Consider the following 24,383-nt stretch of genomic DNA (forward strand, 5'->3'; position numbering starts at 1 on the left):
CAGGAGTAGGAGATACGGCTGAAGCTAAGTGTACTTAGGACAAACACAGGACTTGAAACAGCAGCACCTGCATTGAAATGTCCTTACTGTACATGGCCTACATAAGTCTGACCTTTCCCTCCCCCATTCCGCCTCTCAAATTGTAGGGAATTGTGTCATTTGTGTGCAGGTATGAATTGTGTTCATTGGAATAACATCCGTTTCTGGGTATGCACAGTGAGGAATCACACAGGATGTTCGAACATAAATCAGGCCCCTTGCCTCTATGAATCTACCAAACTTCAATCTGTTTTGCTACTGCTGGGACTTGCTAGACAATTACACAAGTTCTGGCTATGATCTGCTGCAAGATAGAGAAGCGCCACCCTCTTAAGCAACAGCTGCATTGTCTGACAGATAAAACAGAGGGTGCGTTGGACAAATTTAGTGAAGCTAAAACAGGACATGCCTTTCAGATACACAGTACGCTCATTAATACACAGTCTTTTATATATATTAATGTCCAAGAGAGGCTTCACTTGTTCTTTAAATATTATTTTATAACTGAGTATTGGAAGCTGATGTTGGAGCGATCAGAAATTCTGCAGGTTTTTTTCTTATTTTATTTTGGCCTCTCAAGGCTCATTAGCACAGATGGAGAACAAAGCCAAGAACAGGAACATAATGATAATATGTGATGTTTAGTAATTTTGCCCACACAGCACAATAGGAGAAAAGATAATAAAAAAAAACATACTCTTGGTAATGACTCAATATTGAAATTAAAGGGGAACAAATACAAACCAAAAAAATAGTCTGCGTTAAATGTGGAAAATATGTTATCATCTAGTTACTTATTAAAAGGCTTTACCCACTTTCAGATAACTTTAACATATTAGCTTGTGTGTGCCCTCCTGTAACTTTTACTATATAATTTGATATTATGATCTCTTTTGATTTGCCCTGTGCTTTTATCCATGTATTTATATCATGAGACAAAGTTGTTTATTTCCATTTCAATTAAATATTTTTTCTGTTCTCTTGGCTTTAGACAGTTATATCCATGGGGCAGCTTGTGCTGTATCCAGGCCCGGCGCTCCCATTAGGCAACCTTAGGCAGTTGCCTAGGGCGCCGGGACCTGCAGGGCGCCGCTGACTAGATTTTCTAATCTAGTCAGCGGTTCAGCGGCACGAGAGAGATGCACAGCAGCGGCGGCGGGGCGGCCGCCGCTGTTTTTTAATGTCCGCATGATCACTGACGTCAGTCAGTGATCATGTGATAGTCTGTCCGGCGCCTCTGAGGTATCACACTGTCTGTCACTGACAGACAGTGTGAATAAAGTTATTCCCCCCTCCTCTCCCCTCTCAGCATGCATCGCGAGGAGCAGCTAGAGGAAGATAAGGTAAGTGAAATCTATTTTTTTTTTAATTTAGTGTGTTTGGGGGGCGCGGGCGGGGGCGGCTTGCCTAGGGCGCCGAGAACCCTTGCACCGCCCCTGGCTGTATCCCACAGCAATACAAATAAAGCAATCTGCCTAGTAAAATAATCCACGGTCGAAAGGCACTGATAGAAGCTGTGTACTGAGCAAAACTTGCGCAAGCCAATACATTCTGTGGCTGGATCATGTAATGTATTATTATACCACCTGTAACTTCTGGAAAGATTGCTAGTTCCACAGACTGGCCTGTAACTGTCCTTATTAGGACTCCATGAGCTAATAAAACATCACTGCTTCAAGATCCTGCTTTGACATCTACTTACCCAGCATCCAGCACCAAAGTTCTGTCCGCTACCTGCAGCTTTGGCCAGTGTGATAGACCGGGGGGAACCATCTAAAGCAACCCTGATCTGAAGGCAAAAGGTCAGGTGTGCCAGGCCAGGTGCCTAGCAAGGGGGTACCCTAGCAGCAAGAGTTACCCAGAAGGAAGTGGTTCCAGGTGCTGGTGAATAAGCCTAGTGGTGGCAGCAGCAAAAGCCCCTCCTACTGTGGTTAGAGGGCACATTTGGGATATAGACAAGGGGATGGTGACAAGGCAGACCCAGCCCGTCCCCAGCAACACATGGACAGGGTGCTATAGGAGGTTCATCCTTTAAGCATTCATTGGCGGGATCATTCTGATCAGAGCCCTGTGTTAGGCAGAACAGGGAAAAGAAACAAATAATAATAGAGATAGAATGAATAAAATGAATGCTCCAAATTATACTATATTCGTTTATAAATAAAAAAAATGACTAGATTAAAAGTTGCCCTTTATTAGGGTAGACATTGGTCAAGGACTGGACACACAGGTCCCTGAAATAATATCCTATTTGTGTTTGACTAGAGCAGAGGTTTGACAACATGTGGCTCTCTATCTTTTGTAGAACTACAACTCCCAGCAAACTGGATATTCTGGGAGAGTAGGCAAATATATTGCTTCCCTCTCACACTAACAGTGATACAAGCTGCAAAAACACTAACAACATACCTCCCAGTATTTGAGAATCCAGCATCGGGGCAGGGGGTGTGGCCACATTGTGCTGGGGGCGTGGCACATCACAATTGGGGTACAAAGCAAGACCCCCACTCGGCTGCCAACTGGCATGTGGCTTTTGCAATATTATGCCTTATTTTGGGGATAGAATTGGAATGAGGAGCAAAAATTATGTGAGGGGAAAAGGAACATCTTTGAGAGACTGTAAGAAAGAGTCCAAAAACCCTTACATTTGGGTAGCTCCCACCAAATATGCAGGAACAAATAGGAAAATATTTAAATTAGGTAAAATAGACAGACAGACAGATAGATAGATAGATAGATAGATAGATAGATAGATAGATAGATACTTACTATAAACCAATAAGACCAGGGGACATATTTACTAAACTGCGGGTTTTAAAAGTGGAGATGTTGCCTATAGCAACCAATCAGATTCTAGTTATCATTTATTTAGTACATTCTACAAAATAACAGCTAGAATCTGATTGGCTGCTATAGGCAACATCTTCACTTATGTATACCCCCAGGTCCTTTAAGTCTGCTGATTTTCCTTTGAAACAACGGATTCAAATTCAAAGGGGGGAATTTAATTGGCCGTGTTACGGGTAAAAGTAAAGCGGCCTGTGCATTATTACCGTTATTACGGTAATAATGCACTTAATTACCATTATTGCAGTAGTTTTAACGCCGACTTTTTGCTCTCAGCTCAGGCCGGGTTAAAACTACCGTAATAACGGTAATAGTTTTAACGCCGCGCTAATTCGGGGCTAATTGAATTCCCCCCATAGTGTAAAAAAAAATATTTTAATAAAACTTCCTAAATCACACACTTAAAAAATATATAAAAATCCCAATGTCACGTGGAGATTATCCACTGCTGTCAATCTATGTAGGCTGAACGAGGGAGTCTGTAATATACCCCCCCCCCCCCCCCAAGCAGAGATTAGGAATAAAGACTTTCTCCAAGCCAGACATTTGGTGACAGAAGTGTTCGTCAGGGGTGTGGCTTGTGGCTGATGGGCGCAAATTTACACAGACCAAAACTCCCACCTGCAAATTATCAGCTAGGAATGGTAGTGAGTATCTCAGCTAATGAGCATAAGGTCTTTATTAGACAACCAATAGACTAAGAGTGTCCCTCCTATCAGACTTCTAAATATAATATACGTATGTTTTAAAACGTACGTGAATCAAGTATACGTACGGCCGAATTCATCAAGAAGCGGATGTGAAGATACGTGTGGTTTTGAATTCGGGTGCAGGTCTGCTATACTCTACCACACAAAACACTGCAGGATATGTCCAATATGGAATATAAATTCTCAAAAGAACGAACAGAAAGGAAAAAACTATTCAAATACTTGATAGCTTATTTGTACACTGAAATTTAAAGTTGATATTTGTGTGCTACATGAAAAACAGTCAGTATTTAACTTATGTGCAAAACAGAATACTAATTTGCGCCCCTTGCATTGTAACATGGTTTTGTCCAGGAGACTGAAATAAGAAGTTTCTCAAGTTAAGATCCTTAATGAATCAGGCCCTTAGAGTGTTAAGTTAACCATTATAAAGGTATAATACAATGAAGAGGGAAATGAACAGTATGCAGTTTATGGGCTAGATTTACTAAGCAGCGGGTTTGAAAAAGTGGGGATGTTGCCTATAGCAACCAATCAGATTCTATCTGTCATTTTGTAGAAGGTACTAAATAAATGACAGCTAGAATCTGATTGGTTGCTATAGGCAACATCCCTACTTTTTCAAACCCGCTGCTTAGTAAATCTAGCCCTATGTCTCCTGAAGAATCAGGCCCGATATGTGTTTACTCCTCACAATACATACAGCCATAGCAGATGTGGCCAGAAGAGCTGAATTTTCTTTAAGTGACACAGTACGGCCTGTTGACTTTCATCCTATCTGTGTGGCAATGCATTACAACTAAAATACAACAATGGCTGACTGGCCACTATGATAATGAAAAGCATCTGAGCAGAAAATAAGTAATGTCACTGTTACATCCACAGACCCAAAGGGCTTCAATGGGATTTGCAGATTGTAACTATTGACTAAAACATGTTTTACTGCAACATTTAATAAATGCTTTGTTTTATCTTACGAACTTCTGTTCTCTTTAGACGTGTTGTCCGGGGTAAGAGACAGATCTGCTGTGCTCTATGTATTCATTACCGTACACTGAATTATATCCAGAGCAGCTTTGTGTCATATTCCAGGTCAAAGGGAATAAAGTCTGCACAGAACAGAAAATAGAAGGGAGCAAGATAGTAAAATGCATATGATAAAACTTGCAGAAGGCGCGTTTAAGATGACGCTCATAACGTATCTCCGGTATATAGTCTCCTGTTTATTTGTCGCAATGGTAATCATATTCAAACAAAAGTCCAATTCCTCCTTGGCGATCTCTAGCACTGATCTAACACAGTTCTATCCATTAGATCAGTCAGCTTGTCCAGCATCAATCAGGCACATAATATACAATGGTTTTAACCCTAAGCTCCTCCCCCAGGGATAGCTTGATTGACAGGTGGCATAACCATATCTTTCCATCTTCCCTAGATAAAGGTGACCAGAACAGGCGCTCTGTTTTGCCTATTTGCAAAGAATCATTACAGTTACACCCTGGAGCCGGCTATCTGTGAGATAACACTCTTTACCAGTGGTCGGAATGACCCGGTATACAAGAGAATGTCATACCGCCACTTCTCCTACTGCTGTGACTGTAAAACGATCAAATTCCAATCACTTATATTTTCCATACTTCTAAATTCCACTTCGACCACTGCTCTTACTAAGCCCATATGGTACATCATTCCCTTTGCCACAGCATGTACAACTCAATGGGGCATATTCAATTAAGACGGCAGATTGTGGTTATAAACGGTACTGCAACTTGGCGGATATCCCTTCGCACACCATAGGGATGCAAAGGAATATCTGCGATGTTGCAGTACCGTATTGGTACTTTATGTGCGCAGTCGCATGTAGCCACGATGTGCCGTCTTAATTGAATATGCCCCAATAAATGAAAGTTATGTGAAAGTGATGAAAACAACCCATATCTCCCAATATATAAAAAGAGTTCGGTTTTCAACTAAACTGGCCCCAAATAGCTACGGGCACGGACCCAACAACGGTGATCTCAATCATCATCAGCGGCATATCAGATTTCTTAAATCATTTCTGCTACACACCTGTTTCTATTCGTTTCTATTAATAAAAATAAACTAGCTCTTAAAGAAAACAACACCTACAGGGCACTAAATGCTGCATAGTTTCAGCTTTATTATGATAGCTCGGCTCAGACAAGAGCATAAATTCATCTCAAATTACAGTATCTGCCAATGAAACGAGTCTACATAGAATTCATGGGCATTCAGAGCGAAGCCTTCACTTTACAACGTGTACAGAGAAGTCATTTCCTGCATTGTTAAAGAACAAACAACGGTGACATTTATAACAGCTGCTGCAGAAGGAAAAGCTGGTGTAGCTCATAGCAACCAAATAGATTATGTAAATAAACCGTCTGATATACCGCTCAGTGTTCCATGAAACCTATGAAATATGGTTTGTTTATCCTCTAGGAATACAAATGTCAGTAACTTATGTCAGGCGGTGTATTACAAAGCTGCATATCATACATGAAATAAATAACTGGACTGTATACATAACTTATTTCCAGAAAAAAAGGGTTGTTTTTGGTGAATGTAGGTCATCGCCCTATACATTAAGGGGTACAGCACAGTTATTGATAAATTGCGACAATAACTGGTGAGATAAGTAGAGGTAAATAAAACCTCATAGCTACATACCTGCCAACATTTAGAATCCCAAAAGAGGGACAAATTTAGGGATGTTCACTGACCCCCATGGTTTTGGCTTGGGATCTGTATTAACTTTGTGTTTTGGTTTTGCCAAAACCGGCCTCTCGTGTTTTGGATCTGTATTAACTTCGTGTTTTGGATCTGTATTTATGGCGCTTCATAGCAATTGGGTTCATAACATATAAAATACAAGGTTTTTGTACATGGAAGTTGGACTACGTGTCTTAGGGGTGTGTCTGTTGTCAAACGGACGCATCTGCTACCCACTGAACTCCTAAACCGGCATTACTTTTCAATTGCAAGTTACGCTTACGTTCCACTCTCAATCAGGCCCTCAGTGTTTACGCTGAAGATTCCACAAACAATGTAATAATGTTTCATCAAGCGCAGTTCTTAGGATCACTCCCAGAGCTGACATTTCTCTCCCTGTTGGATTAGGTTTGTTATATAAGTGTGTGTATATTGACAAATTAGATTGTAAGCTCCACTGGGACAATGACTAATTCTCTTTAATACAATTCACTGCAGAATTTGTTGAAATGAAAGGCTAAAAATAAGATTGTAAGCAATCAACACATTACCAGTCAGTAAAACAAGAAAGATAAATTGTACGTATTAACAGCCAGCTGATTATGCACGCTTGTTTTCTGGTTCTCAAATGGTTTTATTTCTTGTTATCAATTAGTTTTATTATCTCATTTTTAATTAGTTTTCTTTTCTTATTTTAGAAGAGACCTAGGCTTCACAGTACGCCAGATATTCTCTAATCCTTTGCCTCTCACTTACCTGCACATGTACACAGAATATGAATGTGAGCTATACATGATGAATCAGTATAATTGCAGCTTAGATTCCACTCGGAGAGCTCTTTCTGCATCTGCCGCTTTCAATATTGATAGCTTGAAGTCAGCCGCTTTGTAAGCCAGTTTCTTCTACTCTTAGTTGGATATAAATATTAAGGAGTTGGGACATATGACTGTGCTGCCTTCTTATACCTCTATTGAATAATTCACACACAGGTTAACACATGCTACCACTTATTCCTCAGTGACATCGATAGGTAACGTTTTACAGAACTGCTTCCTTAATGTATCACTGAACCTAAATTCCAAGTTACACTGCATAAAATAGCTGCTAACGGCATTCAGAGTTGTGTATGTTTCCGTGTGTACCCCTAGTGTTCTGTAGAAGTAGAGGTGTTCACTGACCCCAGTGTTTTGGTTTAAGTTTTGGTTTTGGTTCTGGATTAATTTTGTGTTTTGGTTTTGGATCCCGATTCTTTTTTATAAAATCCCTATTTGTTTTTTACTAAAATCACATAATTTGGCTCTTTTTTCCTCTACATTATTATTAACCTCAATAACATCAATTTCCAGTAATTTTTTGTCAAGTGACAAGAACACTGCTACCTCTCCTGTTTCTGTATGAGCAATGGCACTGAACAATGGCACTGGAGACTGGAGAGTGGCAAGAACACTACTACCCCTGTTTCTGTGTGAGCAATGGCACTGAGCAATGTCACTGGAGACTGGAGAGTGACTAAAACACTGCTACCCCTGTTTCTGTGTGAGCAATGTCGCTGGATCTCCTGGGGAGGGAACTACTTATGGAATCCAAAACCTGCGAGATCCGACAATGCAACAATGACAATTTGCTTCGATTCAGATCCGAGGACACATGGAGATACCGAGCCGACTTGTGAACCTACTCGGATCCCCTAAGTTCGGGTGGGCTCGGTTTTCAGAAAACTGATCCCGAGCATCTCTACATAGAAGACACTATAGATATTTTTAATGCCTATCAATTTGTGGGTGGAGCCTAGTTGACTGAGGGAGAGTTTGGGCAGAAGGGATGATAGGGCTCCATTTATCTAAAGAGGAAAAATCCTAAGTAGCACTCAAGTGCACTCATAATGACATTTTTTTTAATGTCTCTTACTTTTTTAAGAAGGGTTATCCTAAATGCCCTTAGCAAGCTTTAGAGCATCTGGGGGATTGTTAGTCACTGCACCCACATAACTAGTTGGGACAGAAAACACCATGGACAAAAACTACACATCTAAACCATCAGCATTTGCCAAATCTACTTCATAACTTAGCTAGGATCAGGTGCAGCCACATTAATTCCTTTGTGTAGGGACCAGAATTGGTGTATTTACCTTACCTTCAATCCAGCGCTACCCCGATGTGGCTCATCCCATTAAAGCTCCAACACTCCAGCGGTGTTGTCCACTCTCCTAGTATTGCTTGCTTGATTCAAAGAGGCAGAAGTGCTGAAGAAGATGCCACAATTCTGCAAACTAACCAGTGAGTAAATGGGAAATCCATGGAGGAGGGGCATTGACAACATGGCTGTTAGTTTGTAAAAGGCCACTTTAGTAGGAGAAAAGAGGGAAACACTGGACAGTTGGAACCTTTGAGAAAATTAAAGGTAAGTCCAATTCTGTATTTTCTATCATCTAGAATCTCAACACCAGGCTGCACAGAACATACATATAATAGATAAATGATAGATCATTGGTCACATAATGATTTGATTGTAGATAACTAAAACAGCATGGAGCACAAGTAGCAAGTTACAAAATAGCAAAGATGACTTAGAAATGCCTGACAATGGCTGGGGATGCTCTATTTTTATATTACAACCTACTATAAATATGTGTATATATATACACATACATACATGAGCAGTGTGTGTGTATCCTAAGTGACCTAGGGTCTATTTAGGAAGCAGTGAAAAGCCTAAAATTCACCAAAACTGCTGGAAGAAGACTCTTTCGTCACTTTGATTCATTTAACAAGGGCTTAACACCAGAGAAATCAGAGATTTCACCAGCCTTAAGCAACCTTTAGCTGTTCAGTGTTGTTCCCATATATCACACTTGCCAACTCTCCCGGAATGTTCGGGAGAATCCCGACTTCCAGGTAGGTCTCGCGGACTCCTAGGAGAGTAGGGCAACCTCTTGTATCTGTACACTACACTAGTAAAGTGGGCAAAATTAGAGCTGCAATGATGCGATTCTTAGAGAATGGCGCAATACACTAATCCCAGCCCCCTCCGACCATACCCCCTCCGGGAACCTGGATGGACTCTTGATAAAGTTATCAAGTATGCCATATATCTCTATGGGGACGGTGAACTCAATCTATTCATCAAGCGGTGAGAAGCTCTGCTTTTTCCTGCTAGCACTACAGAATGAACGCCATCTCAGGATGGCTTACCTTTACCAATGGAGTGCGGCCCCGTGGCGAGGATCCTCAGCGTAGGCTGCATCCTCCTTAGGCCAGAGTTGAACTTACTGCACATGTGCGACGAAACATGGGCGCAGTAAGTCAACTCTATGGCTTCAATGCAGCCAATCCCTTTCGCAACAAAGCCAGGGAGGATTTATTCACAGATGATCGCACGGCGGTTAAGTATTCTTGAATAGCAGCTGTACATCTCTCTGTACCGCTGCCCACTGCCCACCAATGATAAATAGACCCCTTAGTAGAATATGGTGTAAAACTGTACAGTTTTGTTACATTTTTAGTTCATATTGCAAGCTATACTGTTTGCTAATTTGCATTAAATTCCAGTTTATTGTTAATACCTTTGGCGAACATGTTCACAGCAGCCAAGGGATGTGTTTTGATTAGAAATGTAATTTCTATTGTACCTTTAGGAGATAGCCCAAGCTCCCCTTTCTAATAAAAGTAAACAGTCATTACAATGAAGTATGCTGATTTTAAATTGAGCCTTTGTGCTTTGTTTAGTCATAGATACTTTAATATGCCGTTTTCATCTATTGTTTTCTTTTTCCATTTCTTTCTTACAGACGGAGAGGGAGGTTTAAACCAATACTATCCTCTTACTGAACTCCAGTACAATGATGGCCACTGTATCACAATGAAAACCTATTTGTCCCTCCTACTAGAATGTGATGTCAGGGCGATAAGCGGTGACTTCACATTTTATCTCGTAGTGGGTTTACCGCTCTGTGCTACCACAAACGTCTGGAGTCCGCGATAGAGTGCGGATTGCAGTGACCCCTACGTCTGTGATCTGCCAGTGGGAGAGGAGGAGGAATGGAGGGGAATCAGTGGACAGTGGAGAGGAGGGCAATAAAGAAGGATGTGAGTGAATGTTCAGAGGCTTGAATAGAGGCAGGGAACGCTTTAGGAGGACACAGCTCCCAACATTCAGAGAAAACAGGGCAAAATATGCCCCGCCCCTGCAGAATAAGCCCCACCCCTGCCTAGTTATTCACAAATGCCACCCACAAATTGAAATATTTGGATAAAGCCCGCCTGCTATCCCATTAAGCCCCACCCCTTTAGTGGACTACAAATCATGACATCCTGCCAACATAGAGCACCCTCTGCCTTGCTGTAGTACATCAAAGAATAAGGGTGAAAATTCACATAAACAAAACAAGAACAATTGTACTGTGCAGCTAGTAGACATAGTAAAATAGGGACTACAAAAAAATGATTTAAACCTTGGACTGTCCCTGGCAAATATGGCACCTTATGGTTTAAAGAGGACAAGTTCCTATGACACATTTTGAGCTGTTGAAATAAGCAGCAAGTTCCCTCAAGTACAAACAGAGGTGTTGCCAATAGCAACCAGTCTCCAGCTATCACTTTTTTGCATGTACTAGATAAAGAATCTGATTGGTTGCTATGGGCAACACCTCCACTTTTCGTTTGTAGAAGCTTTAGTAAATATACTCTCTAGTTTCCCTCAAGAAAAGCTTTTACTGGCCTTCATTATATAATGTGATGCATCTGAACAAACCCTGCCATTGTGTGTGCTCTTGTATTTGGCAGCCGCAACTCACAACTTGACATTTCGACTCCCAAATGAACCAAAAGGACACAGAGCATTAGCAGCATAATACCCAAACACGTCAACAGTTCCCTGCACACAAACTGTGCCCGTCTCGTCATTTAGAGACTGATAAAATGAAAGAACTGGCTTTATAACCCAATGAATCACATCAATAGAAAACAAAATCTTGACTGTAGTCCCAGAAAAACAATGGAATCTCTTTTGCGTAAAATTAAAAATGGTAATTTCCAAACATAACATTACATGTTTTTCTTTTTCCATGCAAAGGAAATTATTTATATACTATTATAGATAATAAACATGGAAAAAAAACACAGCACATTCATCCATCAATCATTAACCACTCATCCTCCGTCATTAACCCCCTTTCATCACCATCATTTCCAAATTTGACCATAATCCTTCATTAACCTGTTTTTATCACTCTCCATTAGCCCTTCATCATCCATCATTAATCCCCTTTATATATCATCATTCTTCATTAATCCATACCTACCAACATAAAAAAGTACTAAATTGGGGGGGGGGGGGGAACACCGCCTCCGATCTGCCTAAACTGCACCCCAGATAAAGCCAAAGCAACAACTTTGGGTCCGTCGATTTGGGCTGTCCCGTCTAAGTCAGGACAGTTGGGAGGTATGTTAACCCCCTTTCATCATTAGTCTCATCATCATTTTGCAGTAACCCCTTTGTCATCTTATTATCAAACCAACCACCATCCAAGTCACTCAATCATGCCCCAGCTGCTCTACAGTGGAACTGATCATCATATCGGTTCCCCTCTAAGTTCTTCTGCCAGTGTCAACTGTTTGATCAAAGAGGAGATGATTGGTTCCCTTGTGAACAAGTTTAAATTCGATGCTCCAGAGTCGGGACACACACAAGGCACTTTGGGGACATCAATTAATTATTGTCAGCAAAAAAAAAAGTGAGGAGAAAGGTATAGGGCCCAGCATTAAGGTGTGCATGCCTATGAATAATGTTTGCGTTTAAATAAAACTACTCTTGTACCAATCAAATGGCACTAAAGGCAACAAGCACTTTTAATATTATCCTTTATTTATAGGGAGGTAGTACAGAGTCGTACATGGCGGTAGTACAGCTCCGTACACGGCGGCGGTACAGCGCTGTATATGGCGGTAGTACAGAGCTGTACATGGCGGTAGTACAGAGCCGTACATGGCGTTAGTACAGAGCCGTACATGGCGTTAGTACAGCTCCGTACACGGCAGTGGTACAGCGCTGTATATGGCGGTAGTACAGAGTTGTACATGGCGGTAGTACGGCGCTGTACATGGCGGTAGTACAGCGCCGTACATGGCGGCAGTACAGAGCCGTACATGGCTGCAGTACAGCGCCGTACATGGCGGTAGTACAGCGGCGTATATGGCGTTAGTACAGCGGCGTACATTGGGGTAGTACAGCGCCGTAAATGGTGGCAGTACAGCGGTGTACATGGCGGTAGTACAGAGCCGTACATGGTGGCAGTACAGCGCCGTACATGGCGGTAGTACAGCGGCGTACATGGCGTTAGTACAGCGGCGTACATTGGGGTAGTACAGCGCCGTAAATGGTGGCAGTACAGCGGTGTACATGGCGGTAGTACAGCGCCGTACATGACGGTAGTACATCGCCATACATGGCAGTAGTACAAACAAAGAAAACATAGTTCACATAAACAAATGTTATAAAAAATATACATAACACAAACAGAACTGAAAAGCGCGGGTAACATGTACTAGTAGCAATACAAGAAGGATACCATAAATCAAGTCATATTAAAATCGTCAGGCAATTCCAATGATGGCAAGGGTATTTGAAGGTAGGGGCAGGAAGCAAGTGGGGAAGAGGGGGGTGGAGGCAACAAGAAAAAGGAGGGCCCTGCTCATAAGAGCTCACAATCTAAAGGAATTGCTCTATTGACTGTAGGAACTACATATTAGATTGGACAATAGAGTGTTTAAAATAAAATAAGGAACATAGCCTAGTTTAGAACTGACTGGAAACCAATGATCAAAGTAGGACTGCACAAAAAGACATCAAGCTATCAAAATCGTCCTCATCACATAAACTGAATATGTCAAAGTGCTGTTAAATGTTGGGGCTGCAGACAATTTCTCACCTCGTCCGGCTTACTGAAGATCCCTCCGTGGTCACAGTAACCAAAAGGAAACCTGTGGTAGTCTGGTTACTATAACAACAGCCATGGCTGGTTAGCAGAGGGAGCTTCAGTAAATAGGAGGAGAAGAGTGTCTGCTTCATGTACATCGGTAGCCCTGACAGAATATTTATATATTTCCCACAAATGTTTAGATACACCCTGGGTTTAAATATGCCCCCAAATTAATGACCTCAACCGTTTTGTTCATCTAGCATAACAATCAATGCTCTGAATAGTTACGTTTTTTTGTCCTCACATTTGTCTTTTCAAGAACATTTTAACATACACAATTTAATCAATATTGTTGTATGTAAGCTAAATATATATTATATGCCTTCAGGCGGCAATTAATTGTACTACATATTAGAGGAAATGTGTTACAATAGGCTAAAAAACAAACACAAACCTGTTAAAGCCGCCCTGACACCCAACAGCATAGAGAGATTACCTTAAAGAACCTCAAAATCTAAAATGCCTTATATGAAAGAGCTACAAACGACATTTCAAAAACTGCTTGTTTGTAGGAACTAAAACAGAGAATAAGACTGAACTTGAGCTTCATTAGTCTCCGGAGCAGCCAACTGTGTGATACTGGCTGGCAGCGATAAGCAAAGTGTTACAGCTTCCGCTAGTCTTGGTATATCAGCGCATGCGTGACGCAGTGTTTGTATGCGCATTGGAACTGAAAGCCCCGATGTCAGCTTCCAGTTCCACTATTCAAACAAAGTAAACTGTTGAAAAATACATTAAAAAAAATATTATAAAAAGTAATAATTATTTCAATATTTGAGGTTCATGTCAACCAATTATAGGGCAACCGTTGGATTAAACGCACATCCTTATGAAATGAAGATCATACATTTTAATTGTCGATCTTCAGTTCTTGCTCATCCCTTATTGTCCACAATTTTGAAGGTGGCCGGGATATCAAGTCATTGGAATGTTCACAGTGGGAGATTGTATGAGCAAGGAAAGGGCTGCATGTGACAGGGGCAGTGAAACAAGATGAAGAACTGGACAAGCAGCCACAGACTGAGAGTTAAATAGTAGAAAGAGCAGCATCTCACTTCTGCACATGGTAATGACGTCAGGCTCTTGTCAAACTGATGCAGGAAGAATGTGGTGTCAAACACACCTCTATATGAAACAATGCTCCTACATCCATCTGGTTTTCATAGTTTATCTGATTACGATACAATGCGCTTTGCAAAAGGCACAGTAATAATTATTATTATCTATATATAAATAGCATAAGTACAACTTTTACGAGTGACTTATTTCTATGATGCCACTGGCTGAGCAGGGCAGATCATATACCAAATGAAAGGTCTTGGTCTGCAGATTTGCAGAAAAATATTGTCATAGTTATCGCTTGCATCGGTGTTATTTGGCAAAATGTCTGCCCGCCATTTACAACAATGCATTACCATTGTCCTCTGGAAAATGTGACAGTTGCCAATACACCTATGCACCTGCTAGTTGCTTTGGAAACTGTGACAGTTAGTGAACTCTCCCTGAGCACCTGCTGGGTGATCTAGAACATGTGACCTGCTGGGTGGTCTGGAAACTGTGACAGTTATTTGCAACCACATTTATCAGCGCGGCTTGCGGGGACCTCAATCACGGACTGCTGTGTTATTTCATTACTCACTTATCCTCGCTTTGGTTACAACAAACATGACAAGGGGCCGCCCTCGAGGACGTCAACGTGGTGTTACCCTTACAGGTCACCCAGAGCGCGCAATTCAAAGATCTTAAAGTCAAGAATATTATTCTTGACAATCAACGAATAACAAAAACAGCTGATACTACTCTTTGGGTCCTATGAACGGGCAATATGTGTACTGTGGTGCCCTACACTTTATGGTAGAGGAGATTAACGGCCGTTTTACATACTGCTGTCATAATGGAAAGATTTTGTTGCCTGATGTGGTTGATCCACCATATTTAGCAGAACAATTTGTGACAAATACCCTCAAATTACATACTCATTATCTCCATAATATCCTTAGTTACAACTCTGCATCTTTCAAAGCTAATATTGTTGAGTAATCTGGCGACGGACCATACACCTTTAAAATACATGGTGCTGTACATCACTTATTAGGAAGCTAGTATCCAGATACTGCAGTCAGGCGGTTACCATCGGGTTTTCCTAGTTTTTATTATTATTATTACTTTATATATAAAATTCACTGGTCTGTTTGGTTCTTTGTTCGTCTGTCTGGTTATGCAAAATGGACGTTAAACAGAACTGTTGAAGTTATGGCAAGATCTGGAAGACCCTGAAAAATCTCCAAGTCTGTTTATCAACAGGTTCCTTCACCGGCAATAAGGATGATTTATTTTGATCTCAGCGATAAGCAGTGAGTCCAGCGATACTGGTCCATCTGCTCCAGAAGACTTCACTCTGCTTTTCTGAGAATGAACCAACCCCCGGGCACACTAAGAGTCCTCTGGAGCTGAACTTAAGGACAGTGTGCCCAGGACTTGCCTTTCATACATTTGGTATTTTATGGATTATTTCCTGGGACCAACACCGTTGGGGCAATCCAGGAGACCTGGCGCCTTATGAACTGTTTTAAGGACACTATGTGGCTTGCCAGGAATCGCCTCATCTTGAAGCGGGAGAAGATGACCATCCAGGACTGTCGCAGGCTGATCCACAGCCTGCTAAGAGATTATAACACCCTTGACAGTCCTGAGGAAGAAGAAGACGACGATTGATTGTTATTGATTGTTGTCTCCCTCTTCTCCTTCTCCCTACTGTGTTTTTTTCAATAAAATCTTTGGTTTGTGCTCCCCCACCCTTACCCCCTCCAACCCATTCCCCTATCACAGTATAAAGTATTATTGAATGTCATGTCTATTTATGCACCCTTCCCTTTGTGTCTGTCCTCAATAAAAACTTTTTTCTCGTGACTCCACCACCCTACCCCTCTCACCTACCTCCCCCTCACATCCAATGTTTTTTATTGTACTGTGATATGGTTTAAAGTTTGAATGGTTAGTGCAGTACTTGATGTATATAGTGTAGGATGTTATGTCTTGTACTTTATGCCCTGTATTGTACTAAAATGTATGCATGATCATGTCTTACGGTGTACTGTGTACACTTGAATGAAACGTATGACCCGTGTTTTTTGTACTTTATACAAATAAAGCTACTTTTTCAATCAAAAAAAGAGCCCTCTGGAGCTAATGGACCAGCATCACTGGGGTGATGGAGTGTTACACATCTGGCAATGACGGCTGTAATGTCAAATCTGTTTCTCAAGGACTTTTTGCTTGTACAGAGTAACAGAACTATGTTCTTTCCCGCAAAATCCTATTTATGTATGAAATCCGCTCACAGCGTAACTCATACCAGTGGAAACAAAGAGATAAAAATGTGTTTATCTCTGGTTCCACTCTACTGAATATTACACTCTGCTTTTGGATACATTTAATCATCATATTACAAATGAGACCAGACCTGTATGCTCTACACAGGCCATCTGGACACATGGCTAGGGCAGCAGAGTTGACGGGGCACAGGGGGTAGCAGGTAAATTAGCTTATGTTTATGTTTCATTACTTGGTCTTAACTAACCACTTTATTTACATAATGCACATGGGAATGTCGGGTTAGTGGTGCACATGGATGTGGAGTGCCGGATTACTGGACTATTTATGGAGCGTGACAGGTTCCATAAGCTCCGCCCCTTTACAGCCTTTAGAATATAGAGATACAGGGACTGTAAGGTCAGTCCTGGAAAAAGTTAACTGGCTTGTCTTTTCTGTATGTGATTCCAGGAAAGGTGTTTATTCATCTGTTTTGGCGTTTAAACAATTAAAGTGTTATTTTTAACCTTTAAGGGATGTACAGTGCATTCTGTTTTATTTTGAACATTATCTTCCACATTTTTTTGTTTGCATTCACAGCTTCTTACGGAAATAAACGTGCATGTAAATAAAATGCACGTTATGGTTCTATTCCATAAAAATCAGCAGAAAACGACATGCTGGGAATCTGCCGTCGGTGCATATTTACACATATATATATATTTAGATGTCCTGTGTGCTGGTTGATGCTGTATTAAAACTAGACTATTCATTACTATTTATTAGTTTACAGATATCTTTTCAAATCACTAGCAGAGAGTGGCACAAAGCTAAACTATGCTCCCCCCACCCAGCACCTGGCTTCTATATAGAATTAGTTTTGTGTGCCACAAAGTCTGTCAGGCAGACACATACCTTTTACCTCTAATCTTCCTTGAAACAGAAGAAGAGAAATAATGATGTTAGAGAGAACTGAAGTCACATTTGACACTATGAAGTCAAGATGCTCATCTCTGGAGCTCTCATTAGTTCTACATCAATGAGGTTACACACTGCCATTAAAGCGCCTGACACAGCAGGTCACAGTCATCAGCTAGCACCAGCGCATATATATATATATATATATATATATATATATATATATATATATGTATATAGTGAGAGAGAGAGAGAGAGAGAGAGCAGATTTAAGATGCAAATTCATACTTGCCAACTTCAGGGAGATCCCACGGGAGGTGGGCATTCGGGGGCGGGGTTTGATGAATTGCATCATTTTGGCACCGCCCCTAAACGATTGTCACAATTTTGGCCATTTACAGCAGGGAGCAGGGCTAAGATGATGGCACTTATCTATTGAGGGGGCGAGAACTGGGAGGTTGCCCTGCTCTCCTGGGAGGTCTCTCAGAAATGCGGGAGTCTCCCGGACATTCCGGGAGAGTAGGCAACTATGCGTTAAAGAAATGCAGCTAATGAATCTCTAGAGACTGAAGTGTCTTTTACATTTCTGTCTCCATTACTGAAGTCATGTTGTCTTACCTGTCAGTCTTTGATTAAGGCTTGGTCTCCATGAAAATGGCCACCTCCATAGGCATCAATACATGGACATAGGACACAATTTCTGAACTGTGTCATCATGCCACAGATGGTGAAGCCAACCACGTCTTGTACTGGCTCAGCATCAGGGAGAATGCCAGACTCTTCAGGGAGTGAGGGAGATCACCCCTATTTCAGGGAGTCTCCCTAACATTCAGGGAGAGTTCACAAGTATGTGTAAATTATGTGTGTGATTGAAGTACACACATTGCAGAACAAGCATTACAGACAATGGGACTGAGTTATAAAGGAGAGCAAAGGGAGATGGGACAATAGGTAGAGAGGACCCTGCCCGCGAGAGCTTACATTCTAGAGGAATGTATAAGGGTACATAAAATGGTGCTATTTCTGAGTCTGTTATTGCTCTCTGGTAGCACAGAGGGTCCAATGGTGAGGTAAATATGCTAAGATTCTAAAGACCATTTAATACCTACCATCATTAATTACCACTCATAAAGGGTACGTTCTAGTTTAAACCCAATTCTATTTTAATATCTGCTCAATTTACTCTGGTGCACACAGTATAATACAGGGAATAATGATAATCATATCAAGAAAGATTCTCCACAAAGTCTCACTTAAGATAATATGTAGTCTTATTAACAATATGTATTTTCAATAACACTCTTTAGTCAAATAATAACACAGTGTAGAAAGAATGACCATTATATAGCTCTTACTCTGGGTTATGTAGTCATTGGCAGAAGTCTACTATATTCAGGTATTTGGGTATAGTCAATGGTCGAAGTGGAAATTTAGAAGTGTCATTATGGATAATGTAAGTGAATGGAATCTGATATATTTACAATCAAGGCAGTAGGAGAAGTGGCGGTATTGCCTATGACCATATAAATTCCCACTTTTATCACTGGATACAGTAATTACCAAGCTAACGTCTCACTTTTTGTATGTTAACTTCTTTGCTAAACAAGAGTTGGCAAAGAAAAAAATGTCAGGAGTGGAGGAATTTAGCTTTGTCAGTGATTGGTGGAGTAATTGTAATAAAAATTATCTTATTACTCAAACTATTGTATACGCTAGAGAATTAAGTTACTATTATTCAGAGAAGGTTCTTTGCTGCAGTGGATAGCCTAATGTCATCTTTCACATATGGGCTAGGCAGGACAAAACTACAACTGTCTACCCCATATGTCCCAAGTAGTAGGCTGCTTGGCACTCACGGGATTTGAACTCCCCTGTAAACATTTGTTCACAGTTGGGGCATGGGATCACCATCACAGCTATCTGAGTATACATTAATAAAAGTATTAAGAACCGAAAAGAGGCTGGACCTTATTTCTACTTTGTGTATTAGTCTTTCTGCAAAAAAAATAGATCAACTTCATCTAGCACTGTCTATTTTCTTGGATAGAAGAGAAGGACTGGGAGGAGATAGAATGGAACAAACACCACACAGGCTATCACTCTGGAAAACCTTTACTAATGAAACCTTATATAACCTATGAAAACCTCCTGTAAATGCATCGTATCTGCCCAGATGAATCTAGTGGGGAGATTGGTGATGAATTTAGTGGGGAGTTTGGTGATGAATCTAGTGGTGAATTTGGTCTGGAACTAGCACCAAACCTCCTAATAGGGTGTATTGGTGCTGGTCCAATATTTTCCAGTATAGTACGTGGAAAGAGACATTTTTCCTGAACCACTAAAGGAAGCTGTTAGACCCCTTCTAAAAAATAACTATTTAGACCCAGACTGCACGACTAAATCCAGGCCAGTATCAAACGTTTCATTTCTACAGAAGGTTATTGAGAAAGAGGTTGCAACCTAATTGGAAACATGCCTGTCAACACATAATATTTATGTTCCATTTCCATCAGGATTCAGGAGACAACGTAGTACTGAAACAGCCCTGGTCGTAATGATCTTCTGCTGGCAAGAGATAGAGGCAATTGATCGATCTTAATCCTCCTGGACCTCTCTGCAGCATTTGATATTGCGGACCATGAGATTCTAATAGAGCGCATGAGGAATTTCTGAGGACTGGATAGGGCAGTCTTTAGCTAGTTCAAATCGTTTATCATTGGCAGGTCACAGGGTGTTTTAAGAAATACATCTACACCTGTGCCCCTGTTATGTGGCATTCTACAGGGCTCTACCCTATCTGTTTGCAGTATACATGCTACCATTTGGTGAAATAATCAGATGTCATGGCCTTGATTATTGTCCTGTAGGCTTGTAATTTGCTCTGGGAACTAAGATTCAACATCAATCCTCAATGGCTGTCTAGCTGACCTTCAGGAGTGGACAATTGCCAGTTGGCTGAGGTTGATCCCTGAAAAAAACAGAGATTCTTATGATAGCAGCTCACTGTCAAATGACAAGAGTGCAACTGGGCGTAAGCTTGGGGGTTCTGAGTTGGCAAACTTTGATCATGTGCGGAAGCTTGGTGTTGACACTGAAATACCAGGTGTCCACCATAATCAAATCTGCATTCTTTCATCTGAAGAACATAGCCAGAATCAAGCATTTGATTCCACCTCCCACGGTCCTCCTACAATCATGCATGCATTTGTGTCTTCACGCTTGGACTAATGCACTGCACTCCAAATGGATCTCCCAGAAAACGAACTACACCACTTATAGCTGGTAGAAAATGCAGCAGCTGTGTTGTTGCTGGTCCTGGGTACTTGAATCCAATTAGGATTGATCTGGGTTTTTTTTCAGACATAGAGCATATCATACCTGTCCTTACTACACTGCATAAGAGCCATCTGACCGATCATTTGGCCTGAACACATAACAAACAGATATATGCCATTTGTCCTTACAAAATAGCAACATAGGACACAGATCTGTTAATTTATCGACTGGATTTAATGACCTGATCTAATGACCTAATGGATTTAATGATCTGGGGGTAAATGTATCAAGCTGAGAGTTTGCCGGCGGGTTTGAAAAGTGGAGACGTTGCCTATAGCAACCAATCAGATTCTAGCTATCATTTTGTAGAATGTACTAAATAAATGATAGCTAGAATCTGATTGGTTTTTCAAACCCGCCGGAAAACTCTCAGCTTGATACATTTACTCCCTGATCTCCCCAGGTGACCATGGATTCCCAGGAATGATTTAGTATGTTTATGATTGTACTGTCCTTTTTTCAGAATATCAAGAAAATATAAGCATTCAGTCATACAAAAATAAAATGCCATTCAGCGATCTCCATGAAAGTGCACCAGACCTTTAACCACAGTGAAGACAACCATTGAATGAAATGAGCCTATACTCATGTCAAGGTAACCTATCCACTCATTACGACCTAGTGACATGACTGAAGCATACAGCACACTTACCAACTTTTTTGAAAAACCTGCAGGAAAAGTTCACGTGTCCAGTGTGGGGGAATTGGCGACACAATTTGCGCCATCGTGGCACTGCCCCGGTTGCACAATGCCACAGTTCATGTCACTGCACAGTACGGACTGAGGCCATGACATCATGTTCCCTGCCCTGCTCACTTCACTAAAGTGGGTGCGGGAAGACTCCCTGAAATTCTGGAGTCTCCCGAACATTCTGGGAGAGTAGGCAAGTACGGCAGAGAGTGCTTTGAGCCTGAGTGATGCCACTAGTTCCCAGTGAGTGGATAGGCTTTAATGTTCACATGCTACAAGTAGCCTCTTAAAAGATATTGGACCCTTGTAGTTAACACAATACCCCCTTGGCTGTAAAATTTCTAATCACAACATATGAAAACAACAAAAATATCCCATTAACAGTAGATCTACTACCCTACGTACTGTTCAGAAGATACTTAATGATCGAATCCCCAATAAGAGGGGAGATAGGGGCATGCTGACTTGTGCGCTGCATTTTCTTGCTAACAACGTAAAGTGCACTTGCAAGATCTTACCTATGCCATTAGTGTTACACATATAAATGACTAATCCAATTAGTCATTAAGGCATTAAGTGATCCCCACAGCAGCGTTTAAGCTGAGAGAAATACGCTGGAGATATTTCATGCAGTGCTCACTGGAATATAAAGCTGTGGGCTCATTAGAGTACATGGGTAGACGCAACTGACCCACACAAGCCCATTATAAACATTCTGAAATGAAAACAATCTTCTGCAGGAACCGTGAGTCTTCTAAGTGAAAGCCACAGCACACTTGGCATTAATTATCACGCCTCTTACGCTCATAGTGTTACACATAAATATTACATAATTTATTGAAGGCATCAGTGGTACTTCAACTGATTCCTTTAGACAGCAAGCTCCCAGCATGAATTTTGTTTAATTATAGGTCTTTCCATCTTAATTAAGAGGTAGTTTAGTTTCCTATTCCTAATGCTGTATGGTAGCGGGCAAATGAGGTTATATGTCATTCAAGTGCAACAGATAACAGCTCCAAAACTAGAGTGAAAGTTTGGGAAATAATGGAATGTTTAACACAGTGTTGGCTAACCTGTGACACTCCAGGTGTTGTGAAACTACAAGTCCCAGCATGCTTTGCCAATATATAGCAGCTTATTGCTGGAAGGGTATGCTGGGACTTGTAGTTTCACAAGCATCTGGAGTATCACAGGTTAGCCAACACTGGTCTTACATCATCTAACAGGGTGAGGGGCATATTTATTAATTAGCATATTTATGACACAATAATTTTCATTCCTTGTCGCAATGATAAAGAATGAAAGATCGTGGGCATTTATTAAAAGTTTTCTGCCGGAAAAGCGGTCACAATTAACTGCTGTAAACACACAAGTGTGGCTATTTCCTATCTTCTCTATCTTTGATTTTCAGAACTTGCTAAATCACGAAAAATAACAGTCCCCATAGAGACCTATGTCTGATATCTGCGGCGGTTCCCCTAGTTATAAATAGAGGGGATACTTAAAGTTGCAGTGGTCCCCAAAAATGGCAGTTAACATTGTTTAACACAATAGGCCTCTAAATATCACTAGAATAACTAGAAGTAAGAAATACAGTCATTGATGGAAGGAGACTGAAAGCAAACTGTTTTCATTAATTATTAAATAAGAAGAATGAGAATTGTTTTGTTTAGTAGTGGAGTTTCAATATTATACAATAAAAAGAAAGAAAGTAAAAACAAAAGTATTGGCAGCAAATTAACAACCTGAGCTGCCACAGAACCACTGGGAAACAGAAAGCACCCAACTTCCTGAAGTATATGGACAACTCCCTTAACAACAGTGGAAATATTATACATCAATTTATAGTTGCTGAATAAGTAATGCACTAAATGTGCAGCCACACACACACACACAGCAGGCAGCAAACAAGGTGCAGTGTGCTACAATTATTAGTACATTTTATTCTGGTACCAAAACTCAAGAAAGTTGGCAAATACCAAACGATCCTCCCACTGCCCTGGTCTTAAACACTGGCACAAGTCTTAGAGTAAGGGGTACAAATATAACCCAGCTATAGATGACGGTAGAGGATGGAATAGAGCACTCCTGGTACTTACCATCCTCCTTCTCATCGAACACTGGTCTTTTAGAGGAAGTGTTGGCCCCCATCCTTTTCTTCCACTTGTTCCAGTGAAACATTGAAGCAGAGGTCGAGATAGCATTCCCTATCTCCTGGAAATGTAAGAGAAAGAAGCCAGGAAGCAATACCCAGATTGATACCCAAAGGCAGACTCAGCTCTTCACTGCTTCATCCCGGGGATCCTATTGTGCGCAAGGCGTTCTCTGTTACATCCTTATCAGCACCATGGAGAGCGAGACAGATGGAAGCAGCGCTAATCTGCCGCCGGGCAGAGGTGGCCAGACCCTGGGGGAGAAGCTGCCAGTGGTCCCGGTGCTGTTGCTGTAAGTGGAGCGCTGATAGACACTAGCTGCACGCTGTTTTATCCTCGTAGTGCTCTTTAATGGCACCTGTATCCCAAATGAGGCTTATTTATGCCACCATCCGGGGGATCCGAGAACTGCAATTGATAAATAAGCTTTTTCACAGCTACAAAAGCTACTTTGGCGATATTGTGCTTGCATTAAAAATGCAATTTGCATCGTTATTATAGATCATTTTGGAAATCACGCAGGTAAGTCAACGTAATGGTTTGATAATTTGATAGTAAGAACGAACATTTTGTAATTTCAATGCGCTTCAAGCACTTATTGCAACAGTGCAGGATTTGAAATTGTAATTCTAGTAAGTACAGGGAAGAATCCTGGCACAGACATACACACA

General features: G+C 41.1%; 1 protein-coding gene across 2 annotated transcripts in view; it reads right to left on the minus strand.

Moving 5' to 3' along the window:
- STK32C (serine/threonine kinase 32C) overlaps positions 1-24,383 on the minus strand; it is a 239,376-nt gene that overhangs the window by 173,203 nt on the left and 41,790 nt on the right. The window contains exon 1 of one of the 2 annotated variants that reach the window (XM_075216053.1): positions 23,659-23,742. The exons of the other annotated variant lie outside the window; for it this stretch is intronic. Within the exon in view, the coding sequence (XP_075072154.1) occupies positions 23,659-23,740 (82 nt within the window). The 5' untranslated portion in view covers positions 23,741-23,742. Of the gene's footprint in view, positions 1-23,658; positions 23,743-24,383 lie in introns of those variants that run through there. 2 annotated transcript variants of the gene reach the window in all.

This window comes from Mixophyes fleayi, chromosome 6 (genome assembly GCF_038048845.1).
Source record: "Mixophyes fleayi isolate aMixFle1 chromosome 6, aMixFle1.hap1, whole genome shotgun sequence".
Taxonomy (NCBI): Eukaryota; Metazoa; Chordata; class Amphibia; order Anura; family Limnodynastidae; genus Mixophyes; species Mixophyes fleayi.